General features: G+C 42.6%; 1 protein-coding gene across 4 annotated transcripts in view; it reads right to left on the bottom strand.

Annotated features, from left to right (window-relative positions):
• The window catches only part of PARVB (parvin beta), an 85216-nt gene that overhangs the window by 30545 nt on the left and 35736 nt on the right, over positions 1-18935 (bottom strand). For all 4 annotated transcript variants that reach the window (XM_082770410.1, XM_082770409.1, XM_082770411.1 and 1 more), the window contains 3 exons: positions 12725-12827; positions 6662-6802; positions 5690-5805 (listed from right to left, as the gene is read on the bottom strand). In XM_082770410.1, the coding sequence (XP_082626536.1) occupies positions 5690-5805; positions 6662-6802; positions 12725-12827 (360 nt within the window). The remainder of the gene's footprint in view (positions 1-5689; positions 5806-6661; positions 6803-12724; positions 12828-18935) is intronic.

The following is an 18935-nucleotide window of genomic DNA, read 5'->3' as shown; positions in this document are numbered from 1 at the left end:
AGTAACTACCCGAAGCCTAAACGAGCGCGAGCTACGAGATGTGCGAAAAGATTTTGGTCGCTGTATAGGTGAGCAGCTTGTCACCTGGCTGCTCCGGTGCTGGGACTCTGGAGCCAATTGTGTGGAATTAGACGGCAGGGAAGCCAAGCGGCTGGGATCCCTTGCTCGAGACGCCGGCATTGACAAAGCAATTGCAGATGGAGCACGACCCACCAGCCTCTGGAGGCGTCTCCTCTCAGCTGTGAGGGAAAGGTATCCCTTCAAGGAAGATATTTTATGTCTACCAGGCAAGTGGACCACTATGGAGAAGGGAATCCAGTACCTGAGGGAATTAGCCGTACGGGAAGTGATTTATGAGGATCTGAGGCCCGCTATACTCCAACTGAAAAGGAGATATTGGCAGCATATGAAGGAGTTCGATCTGCTTCGGAGGTGGTCGGTACTGAAGCGCAGCTCCTCCTAGCACCCCGATTGCCGGTACTAGGCTGGATGTTCAAGGGAAGGGTCTCTTCTACGCATCATGCAACTGATGCTACGTGGAGCAAGTGGGTTGCACTGATCACTCAGCGGGCTCGAATAGGAAACCCCAGTCGCCCAGGAATATTGGAAGTGATTATGGACTGGCCAGAAGGCAAATACTTTGGGATATCATCAGAGGAGGAGGTGGGTCGTGCTGAAGAAGCCCCACTGTACAACCAGTTGCCAGAGAATGAAAAGAAATATGCCCTGTTCACTGATGGGTCCTGTCGTATTGTGGGGAAGCATCGGAGATGGAAGGCTGCTGTATGGAGTCCTACGCGACGAGTTGCAGAAGCTGCTGAGGGAGAAGGTGAATCGAGTCAGTTTGCAGAAGTGAAAGCCATTCAGCTGGCTTTAGACATTGCTGAACGAGAAAAATGGCCAGTTCTCTATCTCTACACCGATTCATGGATGGTAGCAAATGCCCTGTGGGGATGGTTACAGCAATGGAAGCAAAACAACTGGCAGCGTAGGGGCAAACCTATCTGGGCTGCTGCATTGTGGCAAGATATTGCTGCTCGGGTAGAGAACCTGGCTGTGAAAGTACGCCACGTAGATGCTCATGTGCCCAAGAATCGGGCTACTGAAGAACATCAAAACAACCAGCAGGTGGATCAGGCTGCTAAGATTGAAGTAGCTCAGGTGGACCTGGATTGGCAGCATAAAGGTGAATTATTTATAGCCCGATGGGCCCATGACACCTCAGGCCATCAAGGTAGAGATGCAACATACAGATGGGCTCGTGATCGAGGGGTGGACTTGACCATGGACGCTATAGCACAGGTTATTCATGACTGTGAAACATGTGCTGCAATCAAGCAAGCCAAACGGTCAAAGCCTCTTTGGTACGGAGGACGATGGCTGAAATATAAATATGGAGAGGCCTGGCAGATTGATTACATCACACTCCCTCAAACTCGCAATGGCAAGCGCCACGTACTTACAATGGTGGAAGCAACCACCGGATGGCTGGAAACATATCCTGTGCCTCATGCTACCGCCCGGAACACCATCCTGGGCCTTGAAAAGCAAGTCCTATGGCGACATGGCACCCCAGAAAGAATAGAATCAGACAATGGGACTCACTTCCGAAACAACCTTATAGACACTTGGGCCAAAGAACATGGTATTGAATGGGTGTATCACATTCCCTATCATGCACCAGCCTCCGGGAAAGTTGAACGATACAATGGCCTGTTAAAGACTACCTTGAAAGCAATGGGCGCTGGAACGTTCAAAAACTGGGATACGCATTTGGCAAAGGCCACCTGGTTAGTCAATACTAGGGGATCTACCAACCGAGCTGGACCTGCCCAATCAAACCTGTTACGTACTGTAGATGGGGATAAAGTTCCTGTAGTGCATGTAAAAAATATGCTGGGTAAAACAGTCTGGGCTACTCCTGCCTCAGGAAAAGGCAAACCTATTCGTGGAATTGTTTTCGCTCAGGGACCTGGATATACTTGGTGGGTAATGCAAAAGAACGGAGAGGTCCGGTGTGTACCTCAAGGAGATTTAATACTGGGTGAGAATAGCCCATGAACTGAATTGCACCATGTTAAATAGTATATTATACTGTATATTATCACTACCATGATTACTATAGGTGACTAATTAGAATGTATGGAAAAGAGTGTAACCTGAGCATGACATAAATGGTATGGAATAAGGGGTGGATAGATGTCCTGGTTTCAGTTAGCACAGAATTAATTTTCTTCCTAGTAGCTGGTGGAATGCTGTGTTTTGGCTTAGAATGAGAAGAGTGCTGATAACACCCCGATGCTTTAATTGTTGCAGAGCAGTGCTTATACTAAGCCAAGGACATCCCAGCCTTTGCTCTGTCCTGCCAACGGGCAGGCTGGGGGGTGCAGTAAGAGCTGGGAGGGGACAGACCCAGGACAGGTGACCCAAACTAGCCAAAGGGGTATTCCATACCATCTGACGTCATGCTAAACAATATATAGGGGTGGCTAGCCGGGGGGAGGGGGCCGGACTGCTCGGGGTTAGGCTGGGCATCGGTCAGCGGGTGGTGAGCAATTGCATTGTGCATCACTTGTTTGTACATACTATTATTGCTTTCGTGTTATCACCATTGTATCATCATTATTATTATTATTATTATTATTATTTTCCTGTCTTATTAAACTGTCTTTATCTCAACTCACGGGCTTCACTTTCCGTTTCTCTCCCCCGTCCCAGGGAGGGAGGGGGGAGGGTGAGCGAACGGCTGCGTGGTGTTTGGCTGCCAGCCGGGTTAAACCACGACAGTCTTTTTGGCGCCCAACGTGGGGCTCGAAAGGTTGAGATAACGGCAGATCTGACCAGAGTGTGTTAAACTAAAATTGGTATAAGTATTAGACCTGCTTAATAGTCACTTGTCATAATGCTGATTGCTTTAATCTCAACTGTGCTGCGCCTGTTTTCCAAATTGAGTATTATAGCACGTTATTTTCCGTATGTGCTCTCTGTCATGTTGTTTATCCTCTCCGGGCCCTGGTTTCAGACCATTATAGTACTGTGTGTTGTATCAGTGGCTTATGAGATGATGAAATATCTGGCCATGACTCTAACCTGGTATTTGTACTCAGTAACATCTTCGATTCTATACTTTGGAAACTGTATTTTGGAAACTATTAGCAATTGTATCTGTTGCCTTTTTTCATTAGGGAGTCAATCTGTGGAGGGGAAAGGGGAAGATAATTTTTCTTACTTGATCACTCTCCCTTTCTCCTTCATAACATATACACACATAACATTATATATAACAGGAAAGGATGTGAAAATATGTTCTCCACAGACTTGCCAACACTACAGAGATGGAGAGTCCTGAAGCTGTGAAATAAGGATGAGGAAAGAGCAGCTTTCCCTCTTTACCTAAGTGTTTTTTTTTATTTGTTTGTTTTTTTCCCTCACAAATCGCCGCTACAGAAGACACTTTACTGTACTGGGCAGAAGGAAATTTCAGGCATTAGGGTGACAGAAGACTGTAGACCACTTTATATTTGTATTTCCTCCTTACCTTTCTAAGGTAGTCAAGAAAAAAAACAAACTAGTCTTCTATTTACATTCATGTTACTTTATACCTAATTCACCTTTCTTAAAATGGAGAGAACTATAGGAGCTTGAAAGCAGCTCAAAATCCTCTCTTAAAGAGAATGCATAATATTTACTGTGAGCTAGGGAATATCTGTCAATTACCCACTTACATCATACCCTGTACCTCTAGAGCATTCAGGCATGCAGCCTAGAAAATGCCATTATTTAAACTTAAAGCAAAATGGGGCTTGCCTAACCAACCACAATGCAATTGCATCTTGTAAGGGGATCTACATTTGCAAAATAGAGACCAATATCACTTTATCTTCTTGATTTTTTAAAGGAATCCTACTACAGCTTGACAGCTCTAACAGCAACTGGCACGTACAGGAGCATTTCCTCAGCCTTTTGCCAGAAGCTGAGCCTGCCTCGCGACAACAGTGCTGAGCACCACAGCAAACAGTCATGGCATGATCAGAAAGAGTAGCCAGCTGCAACAGATCTGTCTAGAGTTCCAACAGCTGTTCAGAAAAGCTGGGTTCACATGCTGCAGATGGTACCACCCAGCTTCATCTGGGATAGAAGGCAAAATAAAAAGCAATAGTAAGTATACTCCGAAAGCAGAGTACAATGAAAGGAAATGGTCAACACCACGCAGGGAAAGGAAGAACTATAGCAATATCTAAGGCAGGAGGGAAGAAGTCAAGGTTCCTAAGGTCAGATCTATTCTCCATATTTAAGGAAAGCTAACAAAAACGCAAGGCTGTGCAAAAAATTATGAAACTCCATTAGTAAACCAAGGAAAACAACATGTCTGAATAATAAGCCACTTGGGAAAAACAACACCAGTAACAGGCTTCCCAGAATGAGGAGATTCTATGTGCTGAAAATCCTTTCTGTGCTATCTGTGTCAATGGTTTCTCTAAACAAACAAAAAAAAAAAAAAAAAAAAATTCTGAAGTGCCAAAAGTTAGAGACGCAACTATTTTACACAAAATCCCACCACATGATTTTGGCTTCATATTGCATTAGAAAATCACATAAGCATTTAGGTCAGGAAAGACCTCCAAAATCAAGTCCAACCATCACCTAACACTACCAAGTCCATCTCTAAACCATTTTGCTAAGCACCACAATCACATCTTTCAAATACCTCCAGCGATGAGGACTCCACCACTTCCCTGGGCAGCCTGTTCCAATGCTCCTTCTATGAAGAAATCCTTCCTGATATCCAGTCTAAACCTGCCCTGGCACAACCTGAGGCCATTTCCTCACATCCTAAAAAGGCGGTCCTAAGCATATGAGAGATATGTTCTTGGAATCACATTTAAGTACACAAAATGCATCCCAGGACTGGGACTCACTGAACAGTTAGTCGGCTGAATATGAGCCAGCAGTGTGCTCAGGTGGCCAAGAAGGCCAACAGCATCCTGGCTTGCATAGGAAACAGTGTGGCCAAAAGGGCTAGGGAGGTGATCGTCCCCCTGTACTTGGCTCTGGTGAGGCTGCACCTCGAGTACTGTGTTCAGTTTTGGACCCCTTGCTACAAGAAGGACATCGAGGTGCTTGAGCGGGTCCAGAGAAGGGCAACAAAGCTGATGAGGGGTCTGGAGAACAAGTCCTACGAGGAGCGGCTGAGGGAGCTGGGCTTGTTCAGCCTGGAGAAAAGGAGGCTCAGGGGCGACCTTATCGCTCTCTACAGGTACCTTAAAGGAGGCTGTAGCGAGGTGGGGGTTGGTCTGTTCTCCCATGTGCCTGGTGACAGGACAAGGGGGAATGGGCTTAAGTTGCGCCAGGGCAATTTTAGGTTGGATGTTAGGAAGAACTTCTTTACCGAAAGGGTTGTTAGGCATTGGAACAGGCTGCCCAGGGAAGTGGTGGAGTCACCATCCCTGGAAGTCTTTAAGAGACGTTTAGATGTAGAGCTTAGGGATATGGTTTAGTGGGGACTGCTAGCGTTAGGTCAGAGGTTGGACTCGATGATCTTGAGGTCTCTTCCAACCCAGAAATTCTGTGATTCTGTAACAACTAGGACAATAATTTTCTAAATAAGCCAGGAGCAGATAGGAGCAGCCTGGTAGTGTAAAATTAGAGTGATTATTTTGATCAAATTTTCATATGACTTTATACTCACCCGTACCACCACCACTTGTACAGACACATGTTCAGGCAGTCGAGTGGGAGCCTGGAAATGCATTGCCAAAGCTACCAGAAGGTGAAGAATGGAAATCAGATTCTTGCCATGGATTGCTGCGGGGAACAATGAAAAGGAAGCAAATAAAAGAATACTGATGCCTTATTTTAAACTAATACCCCTGGGAAAAAGGTAGAAGAACTAAAAATATGTTTTTCGTGAAGACAGTCTTCTTGTTTCCTTCTTCCTTTTCCTAAATTAACGAAGTTTAGGAAATAATTTTACAGGTAGCAGAGCCTAGATTTAATTCCCTTCAAGCTACATAACAAATTTAGGATTCCAGACACTTCAGCTCCCTCCCTAGTCAGTGAAATAAAAACAAATGGACTCAATCACTTTCCTTCCATTGTACTGGAGAATACTAGATAATTCTGCTTTTAGAAAATGTTCAAGGTGTTAACAAAAGATTACCTGGCTGTAAGAGACAAAAAGCACCCACAACCTACGTGAACCAACTTCCCAAACTTCATTCTCACTTTTGGATCGTAACAGGCCAAGCTGGAACACAGGGCACTTTCTGCTTAGCCTGTCAGAAACAATATCCTTACACAGGATGAAGCATCTTTTTGACTCTCACTGTGGTGGCCTGAAGGCTTAAATCATCCTCTTGTAATTGAATGACTAAAAAAATTCTCATGTCTGTAGGATTCAAATTCAGGAAGCAAACAAAAAAATGCCTAACGAAAGCATATGCCTAAAGAAACAGCACTTCAATTATCCCACAGCCATGTTTGTCTGTCCTTAAACAAAGATCACAGAAGAAGGTACCAGTTACAATCCATACATGGATTTGGTAATACATGCAAATAAATAAAAAAACATGGTAAATCGTAAAGAGTATGATCAAGCTATTGATTATCACGCCCTCCTCTGCCTGTGAAGCTGAGACAGAAAGCATAGCTATGTCCTTACAGTCAACGTTCCACTTGATTGTCCAGCCATGGGGTCGAAGTAAATCATGGACAGCTTCCAGAACAGTCTGCAACTTTTGTTTCTGACCAATTTCAGATTGCGTCACTTCTGCTACATTCAGTTTACGGTCAGCCAATTTTTCTGTATTTGAGGAAAGCAACAAAAAAAGAAACAGGCAATATCAGATTAAACAAGGAGCTGCGTGGGAATAACAACCACAGAATGGTGGGGATCAAAGCTGCGCTCTGATAGAATATTTTCAGCAGAGTAATTTTCCACTGAAAGCAAACCTTTCATCAAAGTGTGTCAGTTCCAATAAACCCTGTGATAGAAAACTGGTAAGGTCTGGCAGAACATGCTCGCCAATCAGGTGTCAAAATATATAAAAAAAAATATAAAAACTTTCAGACAGGCAACAAGTTCGTAGTAATACTTACTGTGCCTCCTCTTTTCTTTCCCTGCTGAAAAACATGTGGCACAAGGTAGCCTTCTCTACACAAGGGACTTCCACTAGTTCAATGGACTTTTCTAATAAGCGAAGTTAATTTAGGAAAAAATAAAAAAAAAAGTGCTTGGGTGGACATTTACTTCAGCTTAGTGAGATCTATTTCAGGTTAGCTGAAGGTCTAAAGGAATCTAAAGGAAAGCATGCCTTCTCAACTCATGAAGAGTCACAGATTTATAGTGACTTACTGGAACCCATTTAGAGAAATACGTTGGTACAATATGGTCATGTTGTCATGACATTGTCACATCATAGTTGATTAATTCCACAAATGAACTAAAGAAGCAAATTTTGTAAAAGGCCATTACTAAGATTTGAACTTTGTTTCTGTAATATAATTATTAGTTGCCAAATTCATAGACAAGCCAGTTCTTCTCTTCCTCTCCACTGTGGCCCTCCTGCCAAAGACATAGGAGCTGAATGTCCCTCTCACAAAAAAAGAAAGCTGTGGAAGGTGCAGAGAGTTCTCCAGCTGCCAGAGTGATGTAGACCACTCATCTGTTTTCTCCTTCCACTCTAGAGAGTCACACTCACTATGCTCCTGGGACTAGGAAATCAGGACTGGATCAATATATTCCAACTATATATTCAAGTATTTAAAACAAAAAAAGAAAATAACATACTTAATCAAAGTAGTTTTCACAAAATGGGATGGGCTTCAGAAACATTCCTAAGTTGTCAAGACATATTATTCCAATAATGAAAATACTTCTGGTCTCAAGTTCAAGAGTGTGTCCTCTAAACATTTTTCATAGCTGTGTATATTTTAAAACAACAGAAAAACAGAAGCATTTTAATAACCCAAACAGAAGAGATTTGTAATTTATCAATTCATGAGTACTTTTAACATTTTGAATGTTTCTATCAATCTATATTAAGAAATTTTTATCATTATCAAAATACTCTTAATAGGAAAAAAGTTCTTTAGCCAAGGCATCTCTGAGCCTTTCTTAAGCTGACTGCCAAAACACTTAAGTATTATTTTAAACAATCTTGGATTTTATTTTTTTTTTTAATAATCTGTCCTAGAAGATTCATTTGTTATGTTATTGTTCCTATCTACTCTCAGCCCAGGTGAACTTCCAGTCAGCAGGAAGAAATTTATTTCTCTTTACCCTGACACCATGTGCACCAAGCCACTCTAGCCACTCTCAGTAGCACAACTTGTACCTGTTGTGTTAAGGGGTGTAGCCAATTAACCGTTTTGGGTCTGGTAGGATTCAGGGTACTGAACTATCACAATCACAGATTCACCAATAACGCATTAACTGTCATGGGTCTGGTCAGATTCAGAGCACTGAACTACCAGAGTCACAGATTCACCAATAACATATAACCGCCCTTACTCTAGTTGCATTCAATGAGAACTACCACAGCTAGGAACAATGCACAAATTATTACAGCAACAGGTACACGGGTTCTTTGTATTGCTACTGATAGTTACTGTCTGCAAAAGCCAGCTAGCATGCATGAAATATACAAGTGCACAGCTTGGAAATTAACATGTTAAAAGGCACAAAGACTCTATAGAAATTTCTAAGTTTCTGCGGAGGCACACAGTATAACCAAGTGTTCAAATCTCACAATCTCACCCAAAGGTCCAAAGGTGTCCCAATGGGGGGGGGGGGGGGGGGGGGGGCAGAACAGAGGCTCAGCCCATTGACTGATCCCAGGAGTCGGGAGGTCCTCAGGATGGTGTATTTCCTCAGAATGGTGTATTCCCTAACATCCCCTCTCTCTTAGGCCAATTTATACTATTCTCTATCTTTTAGGTGGAGCCTGAGTGACTCTAGTCAAGCATATCTTACTTACGATTGGTAAAAATTTTTCCCGTCTCTGTTTAAAGGTATAGGCTCCAAGAAATTCAGAGTGCGTGCTCTGTGAGGGGTGGTCGCACTGTGGAGGCAGGTAGCTTTTGAGATGGAGGTGTGTTTTGGTATTATAATGATATTATAATGAGCAAAAGGAAACTAGGATACAGCGTTTGTCAAAACACGACAGGTCATTGGTTTAGGGTAGCAAAAAGTGCAGCTTATTGGTCTTGGTGTGCACAAGAACAATCAAGGCTCCACCTGGTCACAGAGCCTAGCTGTGGTGTCTCCACTCCACTCTATGCTCCGTACTGTTCCTTAGAGTTCCACCAGGTTCCCCCAGTGCAATAGCATCTAAGGTTGGAAGCCTAGGGAACGCTCAGGTAATGCAGCTATGACCTACCCTGAAAGCCTCTTCAGTGCTGTACATTTTCTTTAAAATGTGAATGTTAGTTTTATTTTTGTAGTTACTTTAGGCAATTGCACCACAGTACCTTGATAAAATTAACTAAGAAAGGAGCCCCACCTGAATCAATCTAACAGTCACTTGCAAATCTCATACTCCAAATAGCTTCAGAGTAAACCCACTAACAAACTGTTGTCTTTCATCTGCCCATCAAGACAGATCTTCTTGGAAACATCTCTCACATACAAGAAGTAGTAACTATTACTTGAGGTTTAATGATCTTGGTTTGTCAGCCCTTCCTGTAGGTATAAAGGACTTGTTACAAAACAGTGGGGTGACTTAATTGTGAGGCCTTAAGCACCAGAAGCACCACTAGCATGACATGCTTTGCTGCCTATTGCATCACTGAGAAAGTATGAAGTTAGATAAATTCAGGAATATACGTTTTGCTGAAGAAATCAAGGCACCACTGAAAAAATCATGTTGAGAGACTGGGGCTGAGTTGTGATGGATTCAGGCTAGGGGAAAAGTATTTGGTCTCCTGTCAGATGCCCAACAGTAAGAAAATAAAGAAAAGTCAGTCCAGTCAAAAGTCTCAGGCCTGCAAGATGTATATGATCACCTCTCCTCCTGTAGGATAAGCTAAGTCCAACTGTATGGCCATGTATGTACAGACAACTAAGCTCTTTCTACACATATGCAAGCCAGAGGGTGGAAATCAAGGCCTCCACAGACACGTTCCCAACAGCAAATGGCTTTTATGAAATAAATTACCACCTGCCCAAACACCGGCATGTAAGCACAGGAAGTACAGTTTTGCCCTCTTCTTATCCTCTAATGTCAGACTGATGTCACACACCAGTGTCTATCTTCAGCACTGAGACCAATTTGCAAATCCATTTGCAATACTTCACCCTGCATCCCAGAAAGGACTCAGAGCAATGCCAGCTCACCTCTTATTTCAAAGAGCTTCCAGAGAAGCAACAGTAAGAAGGCACACACCTGTGGTGATTTTACTCAGGTGGGCAGCCGAGGTTCACCACAGCTGTTCTCTCACTCCCCCTCCTCAAAGGGAAAGGGGGAGAAAATACAATGCAAAGGGCTCAAGAGTTGAAATAAAGACAGGGAAATCACTCAACAATTATCGTCATGGGCAAAACAGATTCATCATAGGGAGATTAATAAAATTTATTGCCTATTACTAACAAGCTAGAGAAGTGAGAAACAAAGAAAACAAACTAGAACACCTTCCCCTCCATTCACCCTCTTCTACCTCCACCCCCCAAAAGTGGAGTAGGCAAATGGGGGCTGCGGTCAGTCCCTGATGCTTCATCTCCACCATTCCTTCATGGTCAGTCTCTGTCCCTGCTCCATGTGGGGTCCCTCCCACAGGATGCCGTCCTTCCCGAACTGGTCCTGCGTGGGCTGCCCACAAACAACAGCTCTTCAAGAACTGCTCCCACATAGGTCGGTACCACAGGCTCTATCCATCGTGACCATACTGCTCCAATCTGGGTCCCCCACGGGCAGCAGCTACCCCCAGACCCCCTGCTCCTTTGCGGGTTCCTCTCCACGGGCTGCAGCTCTGGCCTGGGGCCTGCTCCTGCAGGGGCTCTCCATGGGCCACAGCCTCCTTCAGTGCAGGTCTACCTGCTTCACTGGGGGCTCCTCCACAGGCATGGAGATCTGCTCCACCATGGGACCCATGGACTGCAGGGGGACAGCCTGCTCCATCAGGGGCTTCTCCACAGGCAGCAGAGGAACTTCTTCTGCATGCCTGGAGCACCTCCTGCACTCACCTTGGTGGCTGCAGGGCTAGTTCTCACTCTTTGCTCTCCCAGTTGCTGTTGTGTAGCAGTTTTTTTTGTTTGTTTTGTTTTGTTTTTCCCCTTTTTTCTTAAATCTTCTCTCACAGAGGTGCAAAGAACATCACATATCAGCTCAGCTCTCGGCAGCAGTGGGTCCTTTTGGAGCTGGCTGAAACTGGCACTTATTTAACATGGGGCAGCTGCTGGATTCTTCTCACAGAAGCCATCCCTGCAGTCCCCCTGCTACCAAAACCTTGTCATGTAAATCCACAACACCTCAATGTTAGGACTGGCAAGGTAATTTACTGAGAGATTTATGTAACAGGGTAAGACTTCAGCTCCTTTTTCTGAATGCCTTTATGTAAGAGTACCAGAGCAATGTTCAACTGGAAATTCTCTGTGAGAGACAAAAACCACCAGATGCTATCCCAGACCTGGAACTAATTTGCATTCACACAAATACTCCTCAGCTAAACTAACAATACTCTACCTCACCACACTATGGCTGGATGGTCCCAGTTACAGTCTAACCAAAAAGTATTAGAAGTACTGTCATTTCATTCCTCAAGCTACTTTTAATGGCACGTAAATTGTTATTAACCAATTGTAAAAGCTTATGTTCAGCAAAACACTGCAAATCTTATTTAAGGAGCATATGCAGAAAATTCAGTAAGAAGCATCAGTTAGCACCAAAGGAATTAGCAACACCAAGTCCTCTTGCCCCACTCTGACACACGTATCCATAACCCAGCCCACTCTTGAAAACATAACATAGGCAGATGGCTTTCAGCTTACTTAGCTGTTTCCAAGAAACTGTGTGGATCTACATTGGCACTTGAAGCTTCAAGTCTCTTTGTTTGCTAAAAATACCCCTATAAATCAATGCAACTTCATTAAAGTTCTTCTCCATTGTGCTTCTTGCATAAGCACACATACCAACTGCAGAGATGTAAGGGGGTTGCAAAATCACAGTTGCTTAACTGAGTATATCCCCTCATGTATTATTTGCATAGAAGAGCACATTGTAAATATGTGCCTGGTGTCATGCATTCTCTTTTTTCCTTGTTTTTTTGTTGTTGTTTTTGTTTGTTTGTTTGTTTGTTTGTTTTGTTTTGTTTTGTTTTGTTTTGTTTCTCCCTTAAAAGTAATTCAGTTATGGCCTCAAGAATAGCTTTCGGTCCAAAAAGCTTTCAGGATCAAACTGCAGAAAAAATTTTGGGCCACATGTCTCCTGCTTGGTCTCCCGCTGTAAACACAAATTTCTTCACCTTTCTTCTGCCACATTTCAGATCTCTGGATTATTCTTAGTCCACAAATCAGCTACCTGAGACTCATCCCAATTTCCACCCCTTTTAGCAGTCTGCCTGAGAAGAACAGATGGAAAACCTGACAGTGTAGCTATCACTGAAACAAACGGTATCCCTGGTGAGATGCCAAGTTACTGCACAGACTCCCTACTGTCTGCAGCTTTGGAAGGGATCAATTTTGGACTCCTTCCAGTCTTTGGGGCCACCTTCTCTTGTGTAAACTCACCTAGCAACTTCTGCAGCACCTGCCCATCATAAAGGTCCTCTTCAAGATGTTTGACAATGATTCTCTCCTCCACCAGCACATCATTAATCCAGTCAATTAGAACCTGCAAGTACAGAAAGAGGAGACAAATGTGTAAAAAAAAAATACTGAAATATGTTCCTTTGAGCAGTAATCAGGAACAGAAATATATTCCATGAAATAACCAGGAATAGTAAACAGGAGGAGTAACCGTATTTATGTATTTCCAAGTTACAGAGAAAAAACAGAGATATTTTTGCTTTTTCTGTTTTTAATTCAGGTCTGGCAACATGGCAATCGTAGTGCCCTCTGTTTTTCCTCTTTAAAATGTCTCCTCATTCCACCAATGCTAAAGCAAATAGCAACTAGCAGCTCTACAGCAATCATCTTTGCTAGTATCTAACAAACCTGCTCTCCAAGTCCAAAAAATCCTGTCATCTGTTTTACACAATCAGCAGACCTGCCAGTAGAGAACAAGAGTCCCACAAACACAAAGGCTCCCAGCACTCCCACTGTCATCCCTATCCTGAACAGACATGAGTAGTAGACCAGGAAGAAGAGCTTCGGAGAGGAAACAGTGAATGCTCCCACTAATAGGAGCTAAACAGACCCACTAGATAGATCCTTGCCATTAAGCAAAAGGACTACGCATTTTATCTTCAGCTATTACAGAAGACTGTAATTAAAACTTTGGTTAACTGGGTCTGATAACCATTCAAAAATGTATGTATGTAATAGTCCTCTTATGCTGACCACCATAACTATAAAAATCATTGTCACCTGCAAAACAGGAATGAATGTAAAGAACTTTTAAAAAGAAAAGGAACTGAGTTAAGTTTTCCAGGTGCCAAAGATAATATTTTCCAAACAGTTACAGGAAAAAACGCATTGACTGTTTTAAGTTGGCAGGAATGTTTTCCTCCGATCAATTATTTGGAAAATCAAATTACTTGCAAAATAATATAGTTCTGTGGGAAGAGATGTAAAGTTGCTGCTAAATCCTTGATTCATAAGGGGAGAAGAGTATTGCCAACCACAAATGTTCAAAATACATTAAGGGGAGCTACGTTAAAAAAAATGAGCATCAACTAAAAAGTCTACAGTTTTTAATTTGCTTCACATACAACTTGTGGATGCTTTAAATTCACTTTCTGACTAGGCCCCATAATTCTGCATCTTTTTTGCAGTCAGGATAGCTAAGAACTTTTTGTTTTGTTTTGTTTAATATTCAAGACATTATGAAAAAAAGGTAAATAAAACACAGATAGGATTGCATTGAAACACACATGCGTTGGCAATCCTACAAACACGAATATTTGAGTATATTGGTAACATGGATATTTAAGTAATTCAGCCTACTTACTGAGGTTCACTGAGTCTACCAACTTCAAGGAAGCTTTGTTAGGCTTAATGTTCAAAAGTAAGTTCACAATCCAAATATGAAATTCTTATGCTTCATCTCTAACCTGTATCTTCAGCACTTACAAAGCATGCTGAAAAGTGCAGGGTTGAAACTCAGCTCTAAACAGCATAAGCAGCAAATTTTAGCTGGGTCATATGGCAACCAGTCCATCACAGAAAGCAAGGACCATCATCAATGCATATAGAGGTAACTCAAATCCTTTTTGCCCCCTACAGTGCACAGAAGGAGGAAAACTCTCAATAATAAAAATAACTCTAAGTATCAAAAGTGGTCCTCTCTACTGCAGGTAAAGGAAAGATAAAGTGACATCAAAAAATAGATGTGGATATAAAAGGATAAGCTCCACACCAGTTTAGTTGCTCTACTGCTGCCCTGTAATGTTGCAGGAGCCTTATCTATTACTTGGGTCATTCCCTCCATCAGACGGTCTCCTCTGTGTGGTTATAGTTACCACTGTTGTTTCGACATGTGCATCCAAGACCCATGCTCCCACACCCACCTAATGCCATTTGTTGGGCAGGGGTATCATCCAATTTATACAGAATCACAGAATCATCTAGGCTGGAAGAGACCTCCAAGATCACCTAGTCCAACCTCTAACCTAACACTAACAAGTCCTCCACTAAACCATATGACTAAGCACTACATCTAAACCTCTTTTAAAGACCTCCAGGGATGGTGACTCAACCACTTCTCTGGGTAGCCCAAATTAGTTCATTAGCCTGAAAACTAGTTCACTGGAGATTATAGCCAGCAAAAGTTAAATGCAAGAAGATGCAGTCTAAATAAAGCAGCAGAGTTCTGCTCTGCAGGTGGGAAAACACAACCACATTTGAAGAGAAAACTCCAATTAGCTATTTTTGTCTCTTTCAATCTTTTTCAGAAGACGGACATTTATGGTAAATGGTTGGAGAGAGACATGAGACAAATTAGTAAAGGACTGCCTTATCTGAAAAACAATGAGAAGAGGAATGCTATTGTTGGCCTTGAAAACTATTCACCAGTGATACAGAAAAGCAACTCCTAAGTAATGAGGTATTTTCTTGTCGTAGATCATCTCAGAAGAGATTTTTGAAGTCTTTCAATAAAGTGACCACCCAATTCCAAAATTCCAAAAGCAAGGCTTTTGACACCGTCTCCCACAGCATTCTCCTCAAGAAACTGGCTGCTCTTGGCTTGGACTGGCGCACGCTTCGTTGGGTTAGAAACTGGCTGGATAGCCAGGCCCAAAGAGTCGTGGTAAATGGAGTCAAGTCCAGTTGGAGGCCAGTCACTAGTGGCGTCCCCCAGGGCTCGGTGCTGGGGCCAGTTCTCTTTAATATCTTCATCGATGATCTGGACGAGGGCATAGAGTGCACCCTCAGTAAGTTTGCAGATGACACCAAGTTAGGTGCGTGTGTCGATCTGCTTGAGGGTAGGAAAGCTCTGCAGGAGGATCTGGATAGGCTGCACCGATGGGCTGAGGTCAACTGCATGAAGTTCAACAAGGCCAAGTGCCGGGTCCTGCACCTGGGGCGCAATAACCCCAAGCAGAGCTACAGGCTAGGAGAGGAATGGTTGGAGAGCTGCCAGGCAGAGAAGGACCTGGGAGTGATGGTGGATAGTCGGCTGAATATGAGCCAGCAGTGTGCTCAGGTGGCCAAGAAGGCCAACAGCATCCTGGCTTGTATCAGAAACAGTGTGACCAGCAGGGCTAGGGAGGTGATCGTCCCCCTGTACTCGTACTCGGCTCTGGTGAGGCCGCACCTCGAGTACTGTGTTCAGTTTTGGGCCCCTCGCTACAAGAAGGACATCGAGGTGCTTGAGTGGGTGCAGAGAAGGGCAACAAAGCTGATGAGGGGTCTGGAGAACAAGTCCTACGAGGAGCGGCTGAGGGAGCTGGGCTTGTTCAGCCTGGAGAAAAGGAGGCTCAGGGGTGACCTTATTGCTCTTTACAGATACCTTAAAGGAGGCTGTAGTGAGGTGGGGGTTGGTCTGTTCTCCCACGTGCCTGGTGACAGGACGAGGGGGAATGGGCTTAAGTTGAGCCAGGGGAGTTTTAGGTTAGATGTTAGGAAGAACTTCTTTACCGAAAGGGTTGTGAGGCATTGGAACAGGCTGCCCAGGGAAGTGGTGGAGTCACCATCCCTGGAAGTCTTTAAGAGACGTTTAGATGTAGAGCTTAGGGATATGGTTTAGTGGGGACTGCTAGCGTTAGGTCAGAGGTTGGACTCGATGATCTTGAGGTCTCTTCCAACCTAGAAATTCTGTGATTCTGTGATTTAAAAAAATCACCTGAAATTAAGCTGAAACTATCATATGACAATCAAATCCCCTAATATGAAGATGCTTCATTTCCCTAAGCCCTCAAAAGCATTGTTAAATATGACTTAGGATGCTAAACTATTTGAAACCTGTACTTAACATGTTATTTTCTCCTGTGCTGAATAGTATTGAAGTCAAAATCCACAAAATGCCAAGGAATTAAAAACAAAAGTCTAGAAGTATCTTCTAATATAGGAGCCAACATCTTATTTCCAAAAGTTTAGGTACAGAAGAATTATGAAGCAGCTTTGGAAATATTCTCATATGGGTATAGATTGTTTAAAAAGGGAAATACTTACACTATGTAGTACTTAAATGTTTCAGAGAAATCTAGTACTGAAAAAATTTTGGGAAAAAAGTACATAAAAGGATACAAACGATACGAGGTCTAGCCATAATTATTTTTTTTAATAGAGTAGCACCTGAATGAAAGAAAAATACCCTAAAGACTGTTCTAACTTTAGTATTCAGACTACAACTCCAGCTCTGGTGGGAAAACAAATTTGTAATTTATATTTAAACAAAAAAAAAAAAGTTTTTATACCGTCCTTGAAGAGTGACAAATGTTGCAACTTAAAACAAACAAACTCCACACACCCCCGGTTTTCCTGCTGTAATTCTTAATTTCTTGCGTGTGTCTTAATCAGGAGCCTGGAAAATCTTTCTGCACCGATTTTTATTTTTAACTTTTAATTTTTGCAAGGGATGTAAAGCACCATTTTGCTTATTGAAATGACTAACACACAGAAATGCATTATGACTCTTTTTTCATGGAGAGTCAATGCTCCAGCTCTTTACAATTGCTCCTTCATGCAAAGACAGAAGCAGAAAATATTCAATAACCTGGATTTCTAAAAATTTAAACCGTTTCATACAGGCACAGAGTGGGAAGCAGACATAAGGTGAAGCCAGAGTTTTTCCTGTGTGTGAAAATATGCTTAACTTGGATCTCTCTGGCCTCAAACTCCTCTACCCATTCCTTCACATCTGTGTGTCTGTACTTTACGTATCTTCACTTCAATATTAACTTCTAAGGTAGGGCTATATTTGCTGCCTTTAAAATGTGTGTAAGAGATGCATTGCAGGACTGAGGAATTGCTTGACTGCAAAGCCTGTTGTCCCAGTGTCAGCCCTAGCACCATGCTTCTCCTTACATGCACTGGCTGGTGAAACCACCACCAGATCCCATATACAGCTAACGATCTTGAGTTCACCTCAGCCTCACCTTGTTCAGTACTTGCAGGCTCACAAAGTAGCACACTGGTACATGGAAATGTTCGTTATGTCTCTTAATTAGAGCACACTTTTATGAAAAGCTATTTTTCTATGAATTTTTCATAGAATCATAGAATGGCCTGGGTTGAAAAAAACCCTTAAAGATCATCTAGTTTCAACTCCCCTGCTCTGGAAAGGGTTGCAAATCACTAGAGCAGGCAGTATAGTATTTGGGATTAGCAGTGATTTTAAAACTTTTATATATCCCTGTGTCCTCAAAATCATGCCTGTCCTTTCACACATATTCACACTCATAGAAAACATCTCTGAATTGCATCAAATGCTCAGACACGTGTTTGTAGTTGTAAAATTTCCAGTGATGCTTTAAATTCTGACACATCCACTTATTACATCCTTTTTTGGCCAAATACATATGCCTGATTTAATGAGCCATACTGCATTACTAAACACTGTGTTTAAAACTGAAATTTTCCGTGAGGCAGAAAGCTCTGAGAAAAGAGTGGTAGAAATCCAGAAGGAAAAATAAGTCATCTGCCTGGCCTATTTAGTTTTTAATCCTCACGAAATGGGTTTTTATATCAAACTTCACCAGCTCCGTGAAGTATTTTATTCTGCAGGTTTGCTACTGCCATAGTGGCGAGGCACATTCAGAGTGAATCTGCAGAGTTCAAGGGTATAAGGACCCCACGGCCGCTCTACAGATTAATGAACAAAATGGAAAACAAGACAAGCTGCATGAATGCATCTGGCACAATGAGAAAATGGGAACCCCAGTCACAAAAACAGCAAAGAAAGGAAGCCCTGATTTTAATGACCCAGGGAGAATTAGGAAGCACAAATCAAAAGTATGAAGGTTTAAGTGACTTCAGGGTTGAACATATAAATTAATATTAGAAATTCTTACTCAGGTCCGGAAACTGTTGAATAAGTACAAAGTACTGGCCAGCTGCAAACAGAGAGAAGGCTTCTTGTTTTTAAAGGCAGGCCTTTGAAAGAGCATACAGGAAACAAGATTTCATTTGGTCACACATGAAACCTTACCAAAACAGCTTCATTTTGGTTTTCTCTTCACCACAGTGAATTTTAAAAAGCCGTAAGTGTTGACATTGAAAAGGTGGTAATTTATTGGAAAGTAACTTATTTACTACAAATTCAGAATGCTTACACATTTCAGATAGTACCTAGAGCAGAAGTGTTTGATCCATGCAAAGTTTAGACATTGAAGTTTAG

The sequence above is a fragment of the Aythya marila genome, assembly GCF_965140915.1.
Source record: "Aythya marila genome assembly, chromosome: 1".
In the NCBI taxonomy this organism is placed as follows: Eukaryota; Metazoa; Chordata; class Aves; order Anseriformes; family Anatidae; genus Aythya; species Aythya marila.
This window is presented reverse-complemented; position numbering and strand designations above follow the sequence as displayed.